Here is a 21,735-nt window from a genome sequence, read left to right on the forward strand (position 1 = left end):
TCTCAGACTTGCACATGGTAGTGCCGGCTGGGGCCAGGGGTTGGACTCATTCTGTTTCTATGCTTCTATGTTTCTCTGATCAAATGGCCCTCACCTGCCCCAGCAGTCTGCACCTTCCAGGCAAAGCTGCGAAGGTTTAGCAACCTCCCTCCCTAATCAAGAGGAATCTGTCTTTTAATAAGAAGATTCCTTTGAAGGGGGGAAACTGTTGCCAATTGTAGCACCCCAAAACACCCCAAAAGTAATTGGCCACATAGTAAAAACACCACAGTTATACTGTCCCAGAAGGGAGGGCAGATAAGAACAAAATGAACTTCGTGAACCCCACAGCTAACACGCTAGCCTGACCTCGAATACAGTAATCAAAGGGACAGTGGAAACTGGTTCTAGTCACCATGAAAGTTGCAAATGTGCAGGGAGTAAGAATATGGCAAGCCTGTGTGAATCTCGAGCAGATAAGAAATAGACATGGGAAATGTCTGGTCCTTGACAGAAGAAAGGACTCTTTCTCCAGCACGGGAGGGGGTGCATACATTGATGTATTAGATGTGTATTAGGTGACCTAGGGTATGAATGTACTGGGTGCAGCTTTCGAGACACTGCTTTGGGCTGAATGTCCCCTTTTGTCTCCCTTTATTCTACAGTGCACTAGAATAAAGCTGGTTTTGGCTCTAAGTCTCGTCAGGCTCCTTTTGGCTTGGGTCTGGGGTCCACCCGGGTTTGCCCCAGCTGTTGACTGGCTGAGTTTGGTAACATGAGCACTGGGAGGAACTGGGTAGCTGTCTCCACGCCTGGAATAGCACGCCAAGAGCTGGGGGAGCTTCCCGAAGGCTGCCATTCTGTTCCTGTACAAAGGAGAGCCCTTCAGCGGAGCGCAGGACTGGGGCTCCGGAGATCCAGGTTCTAGTCCCTGCTCAGCCATGGAGATCATTGGATGATTTTTGCCCAGTCATTCAGCCCAATCTACCTCACAGGGCTGTTGTGGTGGGGATAAGATTGAGAGGAGGAGGAGAATTGTGTGAGCTGCCTTATGGTTCTTGAAAGGAAAAAAGGCACAACAGAAATATAATCAACCCACCCTCCAACCAAGTGAGCAGAGTTGACTCCCCGGCTGGACAGCTGAGTAGGAAAGGAGAAGTGGGGCTCCTCTGTCCTAGTTGAAATGAAACTGGGGTATGACTCAGGCAGGAGGGGACAACCGGACCTCAGAACCACCCTGTCTTTGGAAAAGCTGGGAAGGGCGGGCTCTGCGTGAGACGCCAAGCGTGGAAACGCTTTCTGCAAGAGGACTCCAAAGGTGGTGACTTCCATCACTAGAAGGCAGGAGCTGTGTCCTGGCCAACAGTCTGAGGGCTTCGGTGGCTGGCTGAGTCTGCGTCACAGACAGATTCCATGGGGGAGATCCGGCCATCGCGGAAGGCCATATGTTGCCCAGGCCCTTAGGAGATAGTGTCACAGAAGCGCACAGTGAATCCTCCGCACCAGCCATATGAGCTGGAGAGCAGGAGGAAGGGCATGGGTGACCGCTGCCGTGGGCCCTGCCACCCCAGACCTCCCCTACCACATCTGAGACCGGTGGAAATGGAGGGAAGGGATTGGCTAGGAATGACCCCCGGTCTCCCCTGGGTCTGTGACCTGCTCCAGTGCAGAACTGGTGGCATGTTGAGGCTTGTGCTGGGGCAAAGAGGTTTATTTTGGGGTGCCGTATCCTCACTTTTGAATGCTGGTTTGACCACACCTGCATGTAGTTCCCGTTCATGTTCGGATACATCAGCCCTGTCTGGCCTGCCGTCGAGGCACTGGTCTCGCCTGCCGGGTGGCAGCAGCAGGGCCGATAGAGGTAGCACGCCGGAGGATAAGTGGGGGCTGGAGAGGTGGCGAGGGGGTGCTGGCAATTCCAGCACCTCAGATGGCTTTTGCCACAGGCGGCTGAGGCAGGGTGCACGTGCCGCACGTGGCCAGCGCCCTCTGAGCACGCGGGAACAATAGGGAGCTCTCCGGCCCGGGAGTAGTGTCCACTGTGAAGACTTCCGTTATGCAAGCTCTCCTTTCTGGAACTCCATCAAGTGTGCCATCTGTGCAGGCACTGCATGATCTGTCCCCTCAAGCGGGGACCTCCACCCTCCACTCTCAATTCCGTATCTTGCTGTAATCTAGATATGCAGAGCCACGCACGTCTCTGGAGGAGATGGCTGGTGCCATTGATTTAGATTTGCCGTCTGCCACATGTCATGCAGAATTGATTTGCTGACTTGCTGGCCTGAGAGCCTCTGCCTGAAAAACTGTGGAGAGGTTCTCAGCATCGTCAGGTAGCTGGTCAAAGAGAGGAGCCACCTCATCCCATGGGAATCGCTGATACGCTGACATGCAGACGGGTTGCCGGCAATCCGTAAGGACGAGGCAGCCCCAGAATGGATTTTTTGCTCATGGCATCTCGCTGCCAGTCCACTTTCCTTGTTCTTCAACTCTAATTGTGAAGTAAGTAATTGAATTTGGTGCTGGGTGACTGATCAGGAAGGAGCAGTCTTCCTTTCAGAACCTTCTTTTTTTTTTAGAAATGGATGGCATAAAGGACAGCTTTGTCCATGACGGCTTAATTATGTGGATTAGGACTGGCAGCACTGGAATTGTGACTGGTTGGATCAAGAAGAGACCCTGACCGTCCTCTGGTTGGCAGCCTTTCAGGTACCTGTAGAGCGCCATCCTATCTCCCCTTGGTCTTCTCTTCTCAAGGCTAAGCACGCCCAGTTCTTCCCAGCTCTCCCCATAGGGCTCTCCCCAGATCATCCTTGTTGCCCTCCTTGGAACCTTTCCAGCTTGTCAGCATCATTCTTAAATGGTGGTGCCCATAACTGGATCCAGTACTCCAGATGCTGAGTAAAGGGGTAGTAGTACTTCATGAGATTTTACTAGAAGAAAGCAGACTTCTAGTAATGCAGCCTAAAAGAGCATTTGCCCTCTTTGCAGCCACATCATGTTCTTGACTCTTATTCAAGTGGTGGTCTACAACGACTCCAAGATCATTCTCGCTTGCAGTATTGCTCAGCCAAGTATTCCCCATCTTACAACGATGCATTTGGGGGGTTTTCCAAAGGCATTTCACCCAATTTAATTTCATTCTGTTGCGTTCAGCCTAGAGCTCCAACCTATCAAGATCACCTTGCAACTTACTGCTGTCTCCAGGGTCTGAGCTATCCCACCCAGTTTTGTGTCATCTGAAAATCTGATCAATGCTTCCCTGCACTTCCTCATCCAAGACATTAAAGAAAATACTAAGGAGCACTGGGCCCAGGACTGAACCCAGCGGTGCCCCACTTGTTACCTCTCCCCACTTCGAGACGGTGCCTGTGACGAGCACTCTCCGAGTCCGGTTCTGCAGCCCCTAGTGGACCCACCTGAGCGTTCTTCCACCGAGCCCACTTGTAGCTACTCTGCTAATCAGGAGATCACGGGCACTCGGTCAAAAGCTTCGCTGAACTCAGCTCAGAGCATGTCCACACCATTCCCACAGTCCACCAGGGACGTTACCCAATCAAAAAGTGAAATCAGAGTAGCCTGGCAGGATTTGTTCTTGAGGAATCCATGTTGGCTTCCAGTAATTCCTGCTCTCAAGGTGCTTGCCGACTGACTACTTTCTCATCTGCTCCAGAATGTTCCCAGTAATTGATGTCAGACTGACTGGTCTGCACTTCGCAGGTTCTTCTTTTCCTCCTTTGTGAAGACAGAGACAACATGAGCCCCCACTCTAGGCCCCTGCCACTTCCCCTGTCCCCCATGAGTCTCAAAGAGAACAGACAGTGGCTCTGAGAGTTCTTCCACCAGCCCCTCCGTGGTTCCAGGGGGCAGCTCATCGGGCCTGAAGATGTGACTCACTCGGCCCCATTAGATCCTTGGCCATTTGCCTCTCAGTCCTGGGCTGCCATCCTGCCTCTTCAGCTTGTACTTCCCCTTGGTCAAGAAGGTCGCAACTCTTCTTTGGGGAGAAGGCTGAGCCAAAGTAGCAACTGAGCACCTCTGCCTTTTCTTTGTCATCTGTTGTCATTTTGTGTGAAGTGAAAAGCTAGCAATCTTAGGCAGCCAAACTACTCTGCATTAGCACTGCAGACTTCCTGAATAATTGTACCAATGCCATAAGAAATAAATAAAATAAATTTTGCCATCCACAGTGAGAAGCTGAACTCCCATTCAGGATAAAGTTATGGAAGCTACACAGATAGCTATCAGCATACCTCATTTGCATAAAATGCATCCATGCAGCAAGATTCAGGTCCATGTGACACTGGACTGCAAATGGCCTCTGCTCCTAATATCATGCAGACACTAACCAGGTTCACACGACATGTCCACCCGTTGTGTGCAACTAGCTACAGAAGGTTCTAATGCTGCCTGAAATAACCTGCCGGGTGGGTTATTTTGGGACCACCAGCTGGCTGGAGCATCTCTGGCTTGTTCTAGGGGTTCTTTGTCCCATGATGGGCTAGCACGTCATTTAAACTTGGGAGAATGAGCATATCATGGGCTGTGGGAAGGAGTGAGTCAGCCCCTCCAGCGTGGCAACCCCCGGGGCTGCTCTTGGCAATCTCATTCATTCTGCTGCCCCACCAATTCCCCAGGACCACCATTTGCTTGTTACTTTCTTTTTTCGTGAAACAGAAGCTGGAATTTTTAAAGTCTTTCTTGACCAATGTCCTAATAAGTGTCTGCTGCTAAAGTACATTAGGAAAATCGCATCAACAGTGAACAATGCAGATATTCCCCTGACAGTTCTCGGAGCCCTTCACCTCTTCCAGACTTGCCCAGGCCTCTGGGTAATCCAGAAGGGGAGATCCCAACCCCCTTTCACGAGTATTTACTTTTGACTGTTTTCAAGAGAAAGTATTCTTTGGAGGAAAAAGGCTAACTAGCAATTTTCAACATTTTTGGGGACAGGAAATATATTGCCATGAAATGTACATATATTTCATTGTTCACTCCTTGTCCCTCAAATTGCTGGGCAACCACAAGGCTGATTCCAAAGGGTACCCCTTCCAGTTCAGAAATGCAGTTTGTTCAGGATACAGCAGGCAGATGACTCACAGTTATGCCAGGCATGTGGAATTGATTGCACCTGTCTTGAAACAGATGCACTGGCTGCTGCTGGTTTTAACAATCAAAGACTTAGGACTGGAGTCTCTCAGACTACCTTCTCACATACAAACCTGCACACACAACAAGATCCTCCAGAGAGTTTTGGGTTGTGGGGGTCTGTCTCCAGAAAGTTCCCCAGAGAGACTGGCCTGTACACAGCGAAGGTTTGATTCCTCTGGGGCTTTTAGAAGAACCCAATGGGTTCTTTTGGCATTTATATTATAGAATCGTAGAATGGTAGAGCTGGAAAGGGCTATGAAGGCCATACGCCCAGTTGTTGCATGACACCAATTTACACCATCCTGCTCAGATGACTGTCCAGTTTCTTTCTGAATGTTTCTAGTGCTTTTGAATGTTTCTAATTTTTCACACAACTCATACAACCTACTGACAACTACCCCTTCCATCTCTTCCACGTGGGAACTAATGACACTGCCAAGAGAAGCTTTGATAAAATAACATCAGACTCTGAAGCTCTAGGGAGGAAAATAAAAAACACCGGGGCCCAGGTAGTCTTATCCTCAGTCCTACCAGTATGTGGAAGAGGAACTGTGACAGAGAGAAAAATCCTTCAAGTGAATGACTGGCTACGATGGTGGTGCCGTAAAGAAAGATTTGGATTCTGGGACCACAAGCTAAGCTTCCTGGAAGATGGACTATTGGCAACCGATGGGAATGGAAAGCATGTATTAGGCCACTACACGAAAAAGTTCATCAGGAGGGCTTTAAACTAAAACATATAGGGGAGGGAGTTTTGCAGCATGGCAGACCATCACCTGGCAAAGACTTATATATCACTCAGAAAATCGCTCAGATTTGTCACGAGCTGGACTCCACTAGTGACTCAGAACCTTCTGGGAAGGTGCCAATGCCGCCGTCTGGTCCAAAATTGATGGATGAATTTCAGTTGTTGCGGCCTGATGATGTGGACAAGGTGCTTGGACAAGTATGTCCCACCACCTGCCTATTGGACCCTTGCCCTTCTTGGCTACTTAACAACGCCAAGCATGGGATAGGGACCTGGATCCTGGAGGTGGTCAATGCCTCTCTGAGGGATGGCCGGGTACCTGCCCCTTTAAAGGAGGCGGTAGTCCGACCAGTCCTAAAGAAGACATGCCTGGATCCAGAGATGGCCACCGGTGGTCAACATCCCATATTTGGGCAAGGTGTTGGAGCGGGTGGTGGCGGGACAACTCCAAGCACTCTTGGATGAAACTGATTATCTGGACCCGTTTCAGTCTGGCTTCAGACCCAGGTTCGGTACTGAATCTGCCCTGGTCGCCCTGTATGATGACCTGTGCAGGGAGAGAGACAGGAGGAGTGCATCCCTGTTGGTCCTCCTGGACCTCTCAGTGGCTTTCGATACCATCGACCATGGTATCCTTCTGGATAGGCTAGCGGGACTGGGGGTTGGAGGCACTGCTTTGCAGTGGTTCCACTCCTATCTCAATGGCTGATTCCATGGCTCTGTGCCATGACAGCTATGCCGTGGAGTCCCACAGGGTTCCATTTTGTCCCCCATGCTATTTAACATCTACATGAAACCGCTGGGAGAGGTCATTAGGAGGTGTGGACTGTGGAATCATCACTACGCTGATGATACCCAGCCCTGCCTCTCGTTTTCAATCAATCCAGGTGAGGCAGTGGCTGTACTGAACCGGTGCCTGGCTGAGGTAATGGGCTGGATGAGGGCCAATAAACTGAAGCTCAATCCAGACAAGACGGAGGTCCTGTTGGTAGGTGGGTTGGGCTTCGGGGAAGGGGACCTTGACCTTGTCCTGAATGGGGTTGCACTTCCTCTGAAGGACAAGGTCCGCAGCTTGGGAGTGCTCCTCGATCCAGAGCTTTCGCTGGAAGTTCAAGTAACAGCGGTGGCAAGGAGCGTTTTCTTTCAGCTTCAGCTGATCCATCAGCTGCGCCCCTACCTGGAAAATGACTGCCTGGCGACAGTGACACACGCATTAGTGACTTCCAGACTAGACTTCTGTAACACGCTCTACATGGGGTTGCTCTTGAAGATGGTCCGGATACTTCAACTGGTGCAAAACAGAGCTGCCAGGTTGCTGACGGGGACGGGGCGTTGTGCTCGCATGACTCCTGTCCTCCGTCAGCTTCACTGGCTCCTCATTGAAGTCCAGGCCCAATTCAAGGTGTTGGTTATCACCTATAAAGCCCTTAACGGCTTGGGACCTGGTTACCTTAAGGAGCGCTTACGTCCATACGTGCCCTCCCGCCCCTTGAGATTGGCGGCAGAGGCCCTTCTCCGGGAGCCCTCCGTGAAGGATATTAGGAGGGTGAGTACCCGGAGGAGGGCTTTCTCTGTGGTGGCACCCAACCTATGGAATGCGCTCCCCAGAGAGGTCCGCCTGGTGCCATTATTATTTGCTTTTCGGCGCCAGGCCAAGACATTTTTATTTAAACATCGTTTTAATTGTTGATTTTATTTATTGATTTTAACAATTTTGGCCAGGATGTCTCCAACTTTATATAATGGTATTAATGTTATGTATTTATTTATGTTTGTAAGCCGCCCCGAGACTCCAGCGAATGGGGCGGCATATAAGTGTGCAAAATAAAATAAAATAAAATAAAATAAAATAAAATAAAATAAAATAAAATAAAATAAAATAAAATAAAATAAAATAAAATCTCAACAGAGAAAAAAACCCCCTCAGTCTCCTAAATAACGTAGGAAGAAAACCAGGACACACCAAGAATGAATTTTGATGTCTCCCCACGAATGCCGAGAGTGTGGGGAACAAACAACACAAAACTGAGCTCAAAGTACACAAGGGCAATTACAATCTTATAGGAATAACTGAAACTTGGTGGGATGACTCACATGACTGGAATTCTAGTATTGATGGATGGAACGCGTTCACGAAAAATAGAAAGGACAAAAAGGGACATGGAATCGCACTATATGTGAGAGACACATATATCTGCACAGAAACATAGAAACAGAGCGAGTCAGAATGGGCCTCTGGGGCCATCTAGTCTGACCCCCGGCTCCAACCAGTTCCGCTCACAACATGCCCACCATGTGCATGTCCAGCCTATCGCTGAACACCCTCACCGATGGGGCCTCAGCCACCTCCCATGGAAGCCCATTCCATATCCTCAGGGTCTTACCTGTCAGAAAGGACTTCCTGGCATCTAAATGGAACCTTGGTTCCCTGAGCTTTGCTCCATTGGAGCACATCCTGCCCTTCTCTGCAGGGGAGAACAGGTCTCTACCCATCTCCATGTGATATCCCCTCACATACCTACATGTCGCCAACAGATCCCCTCAGATCAGAGTCTCCTCTCCTCCAGGCTGAAGAGACTCAGTTCCCTCAGTCTCGCCTCATACGGCATCCCCTGCAAACCGGCCACCAACCTTGTGGCCCTATGCTGCACTGACTCTAACCTGGCTATATCCTTTCTGTAATGAGGGGCCCAAAACTGAACACACTACTTCACTTGCGGGCGTACCAGAGTTGTGTAGAGTGGTAGTAACACCTCTCTCGATCTAGAAGCCACGCTTCTGGCTATGCAACCAAGGGTGGCGTTCGCCCTCTTGGTCTTCGCATCACACTGCTGACTCATGTTCAGCCTGCAGTCAACCAGCACCCCGAGGTCCCTTTCACAAGTGCTGCTCTCCAGCCACTTGCCCCCTAACCTGTACTTATGACACCTATTCCTATGCCCCAAGTGCAAGACCTTGCACTCATCCACATTGAACGCCATCTTGTTGTCTCCTGCCCACTTCCATAGTCTGTCCAGATCCTTTTGGATCTGGAGTACCTGCTCCTCAGTTGTGGCCACTGCTCCAGTTTTACTGTCGTCTGCGAATTTGATCAGCAGACTGGTCACCCCTTCGTTCCATGTCATTGATGAAAAGATTAAACAGGATCGGCCCCAGGACAGAGCCCTGGGGGACCCCGCTTGTCACTGGCCCCATCCCGATGATTCCCCGCTAATGGTTACCCTCTGCTTTCAGTCAGTCCACCATGCCCGAATCCAGGAGTCCTCAAACTTTATCTAAAGGGGGCCAGTTGACAGGTGCCAGTGGTGGCCGTGGGCCACCAACGCGGTCCTTGCGGGAGCGCACATGCACATGAGGCGAGGTGGGGACGGGGGGGGGGGGTCCAAAATGACCTCCTCACGAGCGAGCCGTGCGCACACGCACTCAGCAAGTGCCAAACCTGTGGGGTGGGCCGGTTAAATGGCCATGGCCTTAATTTGAGGACCCTTGCCTTAATCCACCAGACAGCACGTTGGTCTATCTCAAAACTCCTCCATTTCTCAACCAGAATTATCATGGGACACTTTGACAAAGGTCTTGCTGAAACCCAGGTAAACCACATCCACTGCATCCTCTCTGTCTTGGCACCTTGAAACCTTGGCATAGAATTCCACAAGGTTTGTCTGGCAGGACCTCTTTTTGCGGAAGCCGTATTGTGTGGCCCCAGCCTCCCTTCCCTATCCAGCATCACTAGATCTCTCACTATTATGAGCCTTTCCATTGTTTTTTCTACAATGGACGTAAGGCTAACAGGTCTGTAATTCCCCATGTCCCTTCTACTACCTTTTTTGAAAATTGGGACCACTGACACCACCCTCCAGTCCTCTGGAACTTCACCTTTTCTCCACAAGGTCTCAAAAATGGAGGCCAGTGGGTGTGAGAGAACCCCTGCCAACTCTCAAAGCACAAGAAGAATTTAGCAGCCCCATTGAAGGCATCTGGCTTAATTTATAGGGAGCAAAAAATAAGAAAAACATAGTTATTGGTTTCTATTACCAACCATCCAGTCAAAAAGAGGACAAGGATGTAACCTTCGAAAAGCAACTTGCCAGCATTTCCATCCAGGGGGGACTTCAATTTCCCTGATTTATACTGAGAGGCAATTTCTGCCAAACATGGCCCCTTAAAGAGTTTCCTGACATGCGTAGCTGACAAGATCCTCCAGCAGAAGTTAGAGGAAGTTATGGGAGGATCAGCTATTCTCAATTTTATACTAACAGGGATGGCCTGGTGGACAAAATAACAACCATGGGGACTCTGGGGGAAAGTGACCATGCGATACTCAAATTCTCGATTATAAAGAAGACTCCAGCCAAGGGTAATTATAAAGGGTAACTGCAGCCAAACATGTATCCTGGACTTCCGGAAAGCCAGATTTGACAAACTCAAAACAATGATAAGTGAAATACCACTCAATGATAAGAGTGAGTACCAAGTACTCACTCTTAAACGAAAAGGAGCCCAAGAAGGGGGGGGGGTCTTGGAAAAGATTCTCCAAGCCTAACTATGAATGAGTCCAACAAGAAAAAAGTGTAGAAGACCGCAGAGGAAGCCCATGTGGTTCCACAAAAAGTGAGTGACAGCCTGAAAGAAAAAAAGAACATGTACAGGAAGTGGAAGCAGGGCCAGAGTATAAACAAATAGCGAGGAATTGCAGGGACGGCATCAGGAAGGCTAAAGCAGGAAATGAGCTGCGAATAGCAAGGGATGCTAAGAGCAGCAAGACAGCCTTCTTCAGAGACATCCAGAACAAAAGACATAAGAAAGAGAAGGGTGTCCAGCTACATAAAGTTCATGACGGAGTGATAACAGGCAACAAGGAAAAGGCCGAGGCGCTCAATTCCTACTTCGCACACTAGAGGCATTCTGAGTGGGATGGCTGGTGTCCTGCAACAGCAGGGGGTTGGTCCTGATGGCCTTCATAGCCCTTTGCAGCTCTACTACTCGATGATTCTATGATAGTGTGGGAGAGCCCCCCACCTCTCCGGACAGCTGGTTCCACTGCTGTGTTGCTCTGACCGTGAGGAAGCGCTTCCTGATGTCCAGCCTGAATCTGGGTTGCTGCAACTTGAATTGATTCTTCCATGTCCTACACTCCATGTCCTACACTTCCATGTCCTACACTACAGTATGGTTTACTGTATTGTTTTTTATTCATATAATTTTCTTAAAATGTTTAACATTACTTCAGGTAAAGTGATCTGTACCCAGTCCCCCATGTACAAATGTCCAAGTTAAGAACAACCCCTACTTACAAATGAACAACCCCAGAAGTCCTGCTTTGGCCTTGAGCGGCAAGCAGGTGCCGAAGGGGAGCACTCGGCGGTAAGGAAAGAAGGGAAGGTGGAGAAGGAAAGAACAGGAGGGAGGAGGGGAAAAGCAGCAAGTCACACAGTCAGAACCAGTTCTGTGGAACGGCAGTAGTTTCTCATGCTCATGGAAAACTAGCGCAACCAAGCGAGTATGTGTCCTGGATCACATGGAGGTAGCATTGCCTTCTGTAACTCTGCACTGCATTTGGCTTCTCTCCGTGCCTCCAACACCAGTTCCATCTCTACCATCATCCAGTTAATGATAGGCTTAATGTTAGTCCAAGAAGTGTTAACCGGTAATCATCTTTTCATTCTATCTCAACTGTTTTAAGAATTGTGCTGTATATCTACACACATACACACACGGATTCTCACTCTCTCTCTTCAGTACCTGTAGTCACTTTATCATTACTGTATTATTACCAGTATTAATTTACTGTTTTGAGTTTAACTTGGCTTAGTGTCTGTGGACGTGTTTCTTAAGTGTTTTATATGCTTTTTATATACATGATCCAACTTACCTACACATTCAACTTAAAGATGATTTCAGGAATTGAATTTGTTCTTAACCTGGGGACCAGGGTGTATATATTTTTTTAAAGGAAATAAACAGTCCGCTGAGTTGATACCTCAGTTGTTCTCTTTATACTCTATTCCAGGAGTGCAGAGACGGACCTGCCAGGGTGCCTGTGACTCCCCCAAAGACACAGATAGATGCTCACCTGCCAACATCCACACACATCATCTGAGGATTGAGTTCAATTGTGCACAAAATGCACACATCACCCTGCAACATTCCCCCACTCCTCCACTGGCCCCCGTCCCACACCGTTTCTCATAGATAAATTGAATGACTAAAGGTTTTGTGTGCCTTGATTTTTCCTTGCTTGTAATGTCAATAATTACCCAGCTAAACCGTTCATTTGTCTAAATCTTGCCAAGCACAAAGGGAGCTGCCCACACACAGGTTTTCACTGAAAGGTGGCAAAGCAACTGCCACAATCTCAGCTCCATCCCACTCTCTGGAACGTGGCAAATGCAGGAACTAACCCCCCTATACGCGCAAAGTGCTTGAAGAAAAGAGGCGGAAACGGGGGTGGGGGCAGCGCTGGGGAAGCGGCAGAGTGGGGTCCGGCTGCCATCTCTCCCCGCCTGCTCATGCCACATTAACATTCTGCCTCTGGCTTACTGCGGGAATTACCGTTGCAATTTCCTTGCGCCTCCAAGTTCCATATTTGTCTGGGGATTTAACTTGATCCTCTTTAACTTTCTTCTGAGATGACACTACATTCCCAATCCCTTAGCCAAGATGGTTACTCAGCATTTGGGAGCACGCAGAATCGTAGAGTTGCAAGGGGCCAGAGAGTCACTGAGACCACCCCACGCTCAGTGCAGGACTCCCAGTGAGACCACCCCTCCCAGGGGGCTGTCCAGATGCATCCTGAATGTCTCCAGGGTGGGAAAGTCCACCACGTCCCTTGGCCATGGGTTCCATTGCCAACTGCTCTAACCATCAGGAAGGTCTTCCCAATGTCCAGCTGGAGCCTGGCTTCCTGTCACTTGAGCCTGTTATTCCATGTCCTGTGACCCAGGATAAGCGAGAAGAGACCCTGGCCCTCCTCTGGGTGGCAGCCTTTCAGGTACCTTTAGGGTGCTATCCTATCGCCTCTTGGTCTTCCCTTCTCGAGGCTAAACATGCCCAGCTCTTTCAACCTCACCTCAAGGGGCTTTGTTTCCAAGTCCCCAAATCATCCTCTCTTCTGAACTCTCTCCAGCTTGTCTCCATCTTAGGCTAAACATGAGTCAGCAGTGTGATGTGGCGGGGAAGAGGGCAAATGCTGCCACTGGTTGCATAGCCAGAAGCGTGGCTTCTAGATTGAGAGAGGTATCACTACCACGCTGTACGACTGTGGTGCGCCCGCAACTGGAGTACTGTGCTCAGTTCTGCCCCACCCACCCCCCAATTACAAGAGAGCTATAGCCAGGTAGGAACCAGTGCAGCGTAGGGCCACAAGGATGGTGGCCAGATTGCAGGGTAAGCCATTTGAGGAGAGACTGAGGGAGCTGGGTCTCTTCAGCCTGGAGAAGACTCAGAGGGGTCCTGTTAGCGACATACAGGTATGTGAGGAGGTGCCGTGCAGAGGTGGCTCATGACCTTTTTTCCCCTGCAGTGGAGGGCAGGACACACTGCAATGGAGCAAAGCTCAGGGAATCAAGACTCAAGGTGGATGGCAGGAAGTCCTTCCTAATGGGTTAGGACCCTCAAGGCATGGAAAGGGCTTCCAAAGGAGGTGGTTGAGGCCCCATCGGTGAGGACAGGCTGGACATGCACATGGTGGGCATGTCGTGAGCGGAGCCGGCTGGAGCCGGGAGTCAGACTAGATGGCCCAGGAGGCCCCTTCTGACTCACTCTGTTTCTGTCTTTCTTAAGCTGGTGCCCAGAACTAGGCACAGTCCCCCAGGGGAGGCCTCGCCTGCACTGAGTAGAGAGGAGCTAGCACCTCACAGGATTTGGAAGTGGTGCTTTTGGAGAACTATCAACTACGGAAGAACTACTGGTGCCGCCCAGCCTGCACCACTGTCTCCCTGCAGGATGAGGACTGTGGATGGCAGTCACCTTCATCACACATGATTTCTTGCAGTCCCTGAATTTTATCTGCACTAATTTCTCCCAAGGGCCTGCGCATGGCCAGTTTGCAGTGGCCCTAGCGAGGCACTGGGGGAGATCCAGAGCCTGGCAACGCTCTCCCTTGGAACACAACCTGAAGTGCTCTGGGCCTGGAAGGCTTCAAGCCGATGGGGCCGGGCGCGCTCCAGGATGCGAAGAAACCGTGGCTGATTTGGACGCGGTATTCCATCAACTGTCATTTCAGGCTTCGGGGGCAGACCAAATACTGCGGGCAGCAGCAGTGCTGCAGTCCGTGTGACCGGGCTCCTCCTCCGGCCAGAGAGGAAGGCAGATGTGCCCAGGCAGCCTGCAAGCCATGCACAAAGGGGCAGCGGGATGCCTGTGCAGAGGCTGCCTTCCAGGCCAGAGAGAGGCCCTCTCCCCCAAGTGTGGGGTGATCTCGCACCAGACCCTGGGCTGAGGTGAGGCAGGAGCAGTACACCGTACCTCAATGATGTCTGCGTTGGTCCGGCTTTCGTGAGGTTCGTTGTACTCCGTGTACTTGAGCAGCACTTTGTCCATGTCTGTGCTTGCGTACTGGAACAGCTTGTTCGAGTGATTGAAGATGATGAGCGCAATCTCACAGTCGCAGAGGACACTCAGCTCATAGGCTTTCTTCATCAGCCCAAACTTCCGTTTGGTGAATGTCACCTGAGGGGAGAGAGCAGGAGAGTCAGATCAGAGGTCCTCCTGGTGGTGATCAGCGCTACATGGCACAGGGAGGGGACATCCAGAAGAATGCTTCCAAAATTTTCTTCCAGTTGCACCCTGGGCGTTGGCTCAGAAGCAAGCCTAGATCATTTGGAAGTGGCACAGATGTAGGACTAGTTAATATTTCTTTACTGCTGAATTTGTCAAGAGTGACACAGCTTTGGTTCCTTTGTGCCTTTCTTCTGTATATTAACATGTACATGTGCACACTGTAAAAGCAGAGGAAACAGGAGATGGAAATAAAGCAACAAACTGAAAATTTTCTTAGCATGTTTTTGTTTTCCAAAGGAGAACTTTAGAAATACGCCTAGTTAAACTGAAAAAATCTTGGGGCACATTAAAGACCAACCCATTCATTATGCCAGAAGCTTTTGCAGACAACATTCCATTTCACCAAATTCATGAAGTGTTATTCTGAGCTGTCAGATACAGAAGCACAACCTGGATTGCAAGGACAAGTTAAGCAGTGATGAAGCGCAAAGAGTACAGCCTGAGAAAATTCAACACAAGCCTCAAAAACAGCAGCACAGTGGCCAAAATTCAGGAAGCTGCAGAACTCGAGGCAAAGCAACCCAGAGAAGAATTAAGGCAGGAAACAGAGAACACACTCATCACTCTTAGATACTATCCAGCGTTGCACACTGTTGCCAAGACAACACAACTTCCTTCCTCCTTGGGAAATATGTACCCTGATTTTGCAAACCCTTTTGGTTTAGGCCACAAGGGCCGAGTTTGAAGGGAGAGTTAACATGCTTGATCTTGTACAAACTGGGGAGACTTCGGCTCCCTAGCTTTGAAGGAAAGTGGCCTTCTCCTTTGATCACCAAAAGCCTAAGGCCAACCTGACTTCTTCCTGATAACCTCACATGAGAATTGTCACATTTTCCTCCCTGGCACAAGCCCAACTTTCAGCAGCTGCCCCAACTGACAGTCAGAAATGCAAGCAAAGTTTTACCCACCAGGGAACCTTCATGCCTGAAAAATCTACACCATCTGAATTCTTGTCTGTTAGGTCACCGTAAAAGATATGGGAGGCCTAGCAAGAAAAAGAGTGGTGACTCCAACCAGCACCTGGAGGCAATAAACATGTATGCACTTCTGGGGCACAGGAAACCTACTGGTCTGTAAGCTCAGACACATCCCTTTTGCTAAATTAAAAAAAAAATCCACATGTTTACAGTGGATTGAAGCATGCACACTTTCTGTGAAATACCATTAATTTTCACAATTTATGCTGGTATCAGATTGGAAATGCAAAGAGATCAACCCTGACTGCTCTTTAGAAGGCCAGATACTGAAGATGGAACTCAAATACTTTGGCCACCTAATGAGAAGGACAGACTCACCGGAGAAGAGCCTAATGCTGGGTATGATTGACAGCAAAAGGAGAAGGGGACGGCCGAGGATGAGGGGGCTGGACGGGGTCACTGGGGAGGTGGGTGTGGGGTTGGGTGGACTCTGGGGATGGTGGAGGACAGGAGAGCCTGGAGGGAGGTTGTTTATGTGGCACGACTTTGCAACTACGCAACAGATGGGAAAGAGAAAAAAGAATGCCTGCCCCTCCTGTCCAAGCAGTCCCGGAGTCATGAATGTGCTGTGAGATTTCTGGATTTGATCCCCTTCAGCACGAGGGACCCAAAGTCCCACTGTTCGCTGACTGAAACAGCCCTCCGGAAATGCTCCACACGGGCTGCCCTGCCCCACTGCTGGCTACACACCTTTTTGGCTCTGGCCTCTTGCCAGAGCAGCAGAGGCTGGGAGAGAGGGCTGCGTGGCCAGGGCCTGGCGAAGGCAAGGGAGGAGCTGGGCAGGGGAGCAGGGGGCCAGGAGCAGCGGAGAGGAAGGGAGGCGGGGCCAGAGGGGCCAGGAGGGAGCCGACAGGCAGGAGCGAGTGCTGAGTGGCCAGGGCCTGGCGAAGGCAAGGCAAGGCAGGGGCTGGGCAAGGGAGCAGGGCCAGGAGCAGCGGAGAGGAAGGGAGGCGGGGCCAGAGGGGCCAGGAGGGAGCCGACAGGCAGGAGCGAGTGCTGAGTGGCCAGGGCCTGGCGAAGGCAAGGCAGGGGCTGGGCAGGGGAGCAGCGGAGAGGAAGGGAGGCGGGGCTAGAGGGGCCAGGAGGGAGCAGAGGGGCGGGGCCACCGGCCTGAGGGACTGATAAGGCATCCCTTGTCTGGGGTCCCTTTGCTGTGGGACTTCCTTCCTTGGGAGCAGGTTTTATTTATTTTTTAAATTAATTTTCTATTTTGTGCTTTTGTGTGTGTGTGCAAGTGGGTTTTTGTCTGGGAGAACTGGGTGAGTGAGCAGTAGTGCAGGAAAGATGCGGGGTGGGGAGGTCAGGTCTCTGAGGGGTTCCCGATGGCAGGCCAGGAGACGGCCTTGGCGGGAGTCACGGGGGTTGCTGTCCGCTGCGAGAGCTGCGACATGTCCGCCCTCCTCCCCCAGGAGAGGCAGGGCTACACTTGCCCTCGGTGCAAGCTGGTGACCCTGCTAGAGGAGGAGGTGAGGTGCCTGAAGGCCGAGAGAGCTCTCCAGGCCCCCCGGGAGCAGCCCCCTCTGGACAGAGGGTCGAGGGAGAGGCCACGGGAGGAGCAGCTGGGGAGACATGGAGGCGTGTCACCCACAGGAGGGGGAGGCCAGCATGGCCTCCTCCTCCTCCTGGCACCAATCTGGAGCTGGGAAGCAGGTTCTCTCCACCTGGGGAGGCTGGGGCTGATGAGGCCTCGGGGGACCAGCAGGACCCCCAGCCTGGGACCAAAAGTGGCAAGGGGGCTGCTGCAGGAGAGGCAAGAGCCAGGGCATGGCTGCCCTCCACCACCGGGAAGAGACGCCGGGGAGTGATTGTCGCCGGGGACTCCCAGCTGAGGGGCACTGAGGCAGCATTGTGCCGCCCCGACCTTGAGGCGAGGGAGGTCTGTTGCCTGCCAGGCGCACGGATCCGGCATGTGAAGGACAGAGTGGAGCGTCTTGTTCGCTCTGGGGGTCACCAGCCGCTCCTGGTGATCCATGTGGGCACAAATGACGTGGCCAGGCAGGGTGTGGGTGGGACCACCAGGGACTTTGACGCCTTGGGGAAGAAACTCAGGGAGCTGAAGGCCCAAGTGGCCTTCTCGTCATCTTACCAGTCTGAGGATTTGGGCCAGGAAGGGACAGGAGGGTCTCCGAGGTGAACGACTGGCTTAGGGTGTGGTGCCAGAAGGAACGCTTCAGGTTCCTCAACCACGGCACCTGGTTTCTCGCCAGTGGACTTCTGACGAGACGGGTAGCAAATCACGAGGATGGGGAAAAGGTCCTTTGGAAATGCTCTAGCGAGCTTTGTCCAAAATGCTTTAAACTGACCCGGGGCGGGGGGGTCAGGCCTCCCAGAAACCTGTCCGCACTGGAGCAATGATCAGGGCTCTGGGACCAGGGTGTCAGAGGTACTGCAGGGACTGACAAGACTCCTACAACGAGGGGACCGGTATCAGGGAAGATGGGAGGGAGGAGGAGGCTGGGGACTCCAAAGAAAGGAAGCGGTGGGAAGGAGTTGAGGTGCATGTCCACCAATGCTAGGAACATGGGTAATCAGCAGGAAGAGCTTGGAGCTCTCCTGGGAATAGGAGGGTATGACCTGGTGGGAATCACAGAAACTTGGTGGGATGAAAGGCAAGTCTGGAATGTGAACATAGAAGGGTATCACCTGTTTAGAAAGGACAGGAAGGGAAAGAGAGGTGGGGGCGTGGCTTTATACGTCAGGGAAGGGATAGGATGCAGCGAGATAGAATGCAGCACAGATGGGGATTTGGTAGAGGCAGTCTGGGTGAAACTTAGGGGTTTTGACAGGGAAAGAGACCTGACAGTTGGGGTATGTTATCGCCCTCCAGGTCAACTTGAGACCCTGGATGATGTCCTGACAGGCCAGATTCTAAGGTCATCTCGGGGGAGAGACACAGTAATTATGGGAGATTTCAATTTCCCAAACATTAGTTGGGAGACTCACCCAGCAGTCGCAGCCAGGTCACATTGCTTCCTAGATGCTATACAGGGAGGGTTTTTCACGCAGAGGGTCCGAGAGGCGACAAGGGGGGGGGGAACATCCTTGACTTGGTCTTGACCAACAGAGAGTAGCTGATAGATGAGATACAGATTATGGGAGTTATGGATGCGAGTGATCACTCCATCCTTTGCTTTGAGATCAGGGGACTGGGGATGTGCAGCAGGTTGAGCACTAGAAGCTGGGACTTCAAGAGGGCCAACTCTGGCCAACTGAAGGCCAGACTGGGGAAAGTCTCCTGGGATGGGTTACTGGAAGGTAAGCGAGTTGAGGCGGGGTGGATGGCACTCAAAAGGATGGTTTTGGAGGTGCAAACCTTGATGATACCTCTAGTTAATAAGGCGGGAAGGCGAAGGAAAGGCCCGCCATGGATGCAAAAGGAGGTGGCTAGAGGGGTTAGAAGAAAGAGAAACCTCCATAGGAAATGGGTACAGGGGAACTAGACAAAAGGGTATACCGGGAGGAGGAAGCCCGTTGCAGAAGGATTCGTCGCAAGGCTAAGGCAGATTATGAGCTGAGACTCGCCAAGAATATCAACAGCAACAAAAAGGGCTTCTTTCAGCATGTAAATAGGAAGATGAAGGGGAGACAAGTGGTAGGACCTCTAAATAAGGAGGAAGGAGATCCAGTGACTGATATGAGGGAACAGGCACAGACGCTAAAGGACTATTTTCCCATTGTGTTCTCCCCAAAGCTGGACGGGGGATATCCGCATAGCAGATTAGATGAGGCTGGGGACTTAGGGGCACAGATTAGAGTCACCCCCCTAGAAGTCAAGGGGCTCTTCAGGACATTGGACATTACAAAGGTGCCAGGCCCTGATGGGTTACACCCGAGAGTAGAGTTGGCAGAGGTTCTCTCATGCCCGCTGGCCTCCAATTTTGAGGCCTCATGGAGAACGGGTGAAGTTCCAGAGGACTGGAGGGTGGCATCAGTGGTCCCAATTTTCAAAAAGGGTAGTAGAAGGGACATGGTGAATTACAAACTAGTTAGTCTTATATCCATTGTAGGAAAAACAATGGAAAGGCTCATAATAGTTGTTCTTATGGGCGTTGTTCTCATATAACCCCAGTCCTCTGTCAGCTTCACCGGCTCCCCATCGAAGTCCGGGCCCAATTCATGGTGCTGGTTATTACCTATAAAGCCTTTAACGGCTTGGGACCTGGTTATCTAAAGGAGTGCCTGTGTCCATATTTGCCCTCCCACCCCTTGAGATCGGTGGCAGAGGCCCTTCTCCGGGGACCCTCCGTGAAGGATATTAGGAGGGTGAGTACCCGGAGGAGGGCTTTCTCTGCAGTGGCGCCCCACTTAGGGAATGCGCTCCCCAGAGAGGTGCGCCTGGCGCCGTCATTATTTGTTTTTCGGCGCCAGGCCAACACCTTTTTATTTAAACGAAATTTTAATAATTGTTAATGTTATTTATTGGTTTTAATCATTATACCAGGATGTTTCCAGTTTTTATATGTATTTGTATAGTTATTTATTTACTTGTTGGAAGCCGCCCCAAGGCTTAAGCGAAAGGGGCGGCATACAAGAATGAGAGAGAGAGAGAGAGAGAGAGAGAGAGAGAGAGAGAGAGAGAGAGAGAGAGAGAGAGAGAGAGAGAGAGAGAGAGAGAGAGAGATATTAGTGATGCTAGATAGGGGAGGGAGGCTGGCGGCCACACAACACGGCTTCCACAAAAACAGGTGCACCAATGCACTGTCCAGTGGATTAGGGCAGTGATGGTGCACCTTTTAGAGACCGAGTGCAACCCAAAACCCACTTATTTTTCACAAAGTTCCAACACTACAATAAAATCTGAATACTGAGGTTTTAGTTTAGAAAAAACAACTCAGACATTAACATCTTTTGTCTTAAAAGAAAAACACAGTAACAGAGAAGGAGCCATGTTCACATTCAGCGCCCCCAAGTCGGGGGACGCTGGGCTTGCTTGCGCCCAGGTGTGCACACTCCCCCCCACTCGCCCCCACACCAGCCCCTGGGAATGCTGCAGGAGCTTCAGCAGCACTTGAAAGTTTGCCGGAGGGGTGAAATGGGTGGGAGAGAGACCTAAACTAAAGGTGAGGAGAGGCTATCGCTGATCCCTTCCACGCTTCCACTGGGATCTTCCTCAAGGCGCCCCCATGGCGCTGCCAAGCCTTGATGAGTGGGGTCGGGTGGGGAGGGGGTCCCCGCCACGCACCTACTCCTCTTGCTTTGCACCAGTTCCAGCCTCCACTTTTCCTCGTTTTGGCCTCCCTCCCCAGGAAGCGCCATACCAATCCTGGGCACCCTCTCTCTCCTCCTCACTGCAGCTGCTGCTGCTGCTCCGACGCCTCGACCCTGTTGCTCACTCCCTTCGCTCATTTCCCCTCCCCACAGCCACCGCTGCGGGAGACCAGCCCGGGAGTGGGTGTGCAGACAGGTGGGCGCGCGGCTGCCTGGCTGCGCCTATGACTACAGAGTATCAGGGTCCCGCCACTGTGCTAGGAGGGCGACTTGGGCAGCCGCTCCATGCTGCAGGCTGGGAGGAGGGGGAGGCAGGAGGAGGGTGCCGCCACCAGTGCTCAGCATTTTTGCTCGCTGCTCGCCCGCTCCCTCCCTGGCGCACCGCCGGGGCTGTTGCGCCAGCCTCTGGCTGCCTGTTCAAAGCCACCTCTTGCAGCGAGTCACGGCTGAGTGATGCCGTCGCCTGGTGCCATTACTCTTTCCGAATATGTGCTTGGCTGCTGGGGCGATGCTGGGGTGACTTGGCTCGCGTGCCAACAGAGAGGACTCTGCATGTCTGCTGTGGCACGCGTGCCAGAGGTTCACCATCACTGGATTCGGGCATGGTGGACTGACCGAAAGCAGAAGGTAACCATTAGTGGGGAATCATCGGGATGGCAGCCAGTGGCAAGCGGGGTCCCCCAGGGCTCTTTCCTGGGGCCGATCCTGTTTAATCCTTTCATCAATGACGTGGAAGAAGGGGTGAACAGTCTGCTGATCAAATTAGCAGACGACACTAAAACTGGAGCAGTGGCCACAACTGAGAAGCAGGTACTCCAGATCCAAAAGGATCTGGACAGACTATGGAAGTGGGCAGGAGACAACAGGATGGCGTTCAATGTGGATAAGTGCAAG

At 51.5% G+C, this 21,735-nt stretch overlaps 1 protein-coding gene across 18 annotated transcripts in view; it reads right to left on the reverse strand.

Annotated features, from left to right (window-relative positions):
• MEF2D (myocyte enhancer factor 2D) overlaps positions 1-21,735 on the reverse strand; it is a 175,203-nt gene that overhangs the window by 36,812 nt on the left and 116,656 nt on the right. For all 18 annotated transcript variants that reach the window (XM_044449096.1, XM_044449095.1, XM_044449092.1 and 15 more), the window contains one exon: positions 14,342-14,545. In XM_044449096.1, the coding sequence (XP_044305031.1) occupies positions 14,342-14,545 (204 nt within the window). The remainder of the gene's footprint in view (positions 1-14,341; positions 14,546-21,735) is intronic.

This window comes from Varanus komodoensis, unplaced genomic scaffold (assembly GCF_004798865.1).
Source record: "Varanus komodoensis strain SLA01 unplaced genomic scaffold, ASM479886v1 scaffold57, whole genome shotgun sequence".
In the NCBI taxonomy this organism is placed as follows: Eukaryota; Metazoa; Chordata; class Lepidosauria; order Squamata; family Varanidae; genus Varanus; species Varanus komodoensis.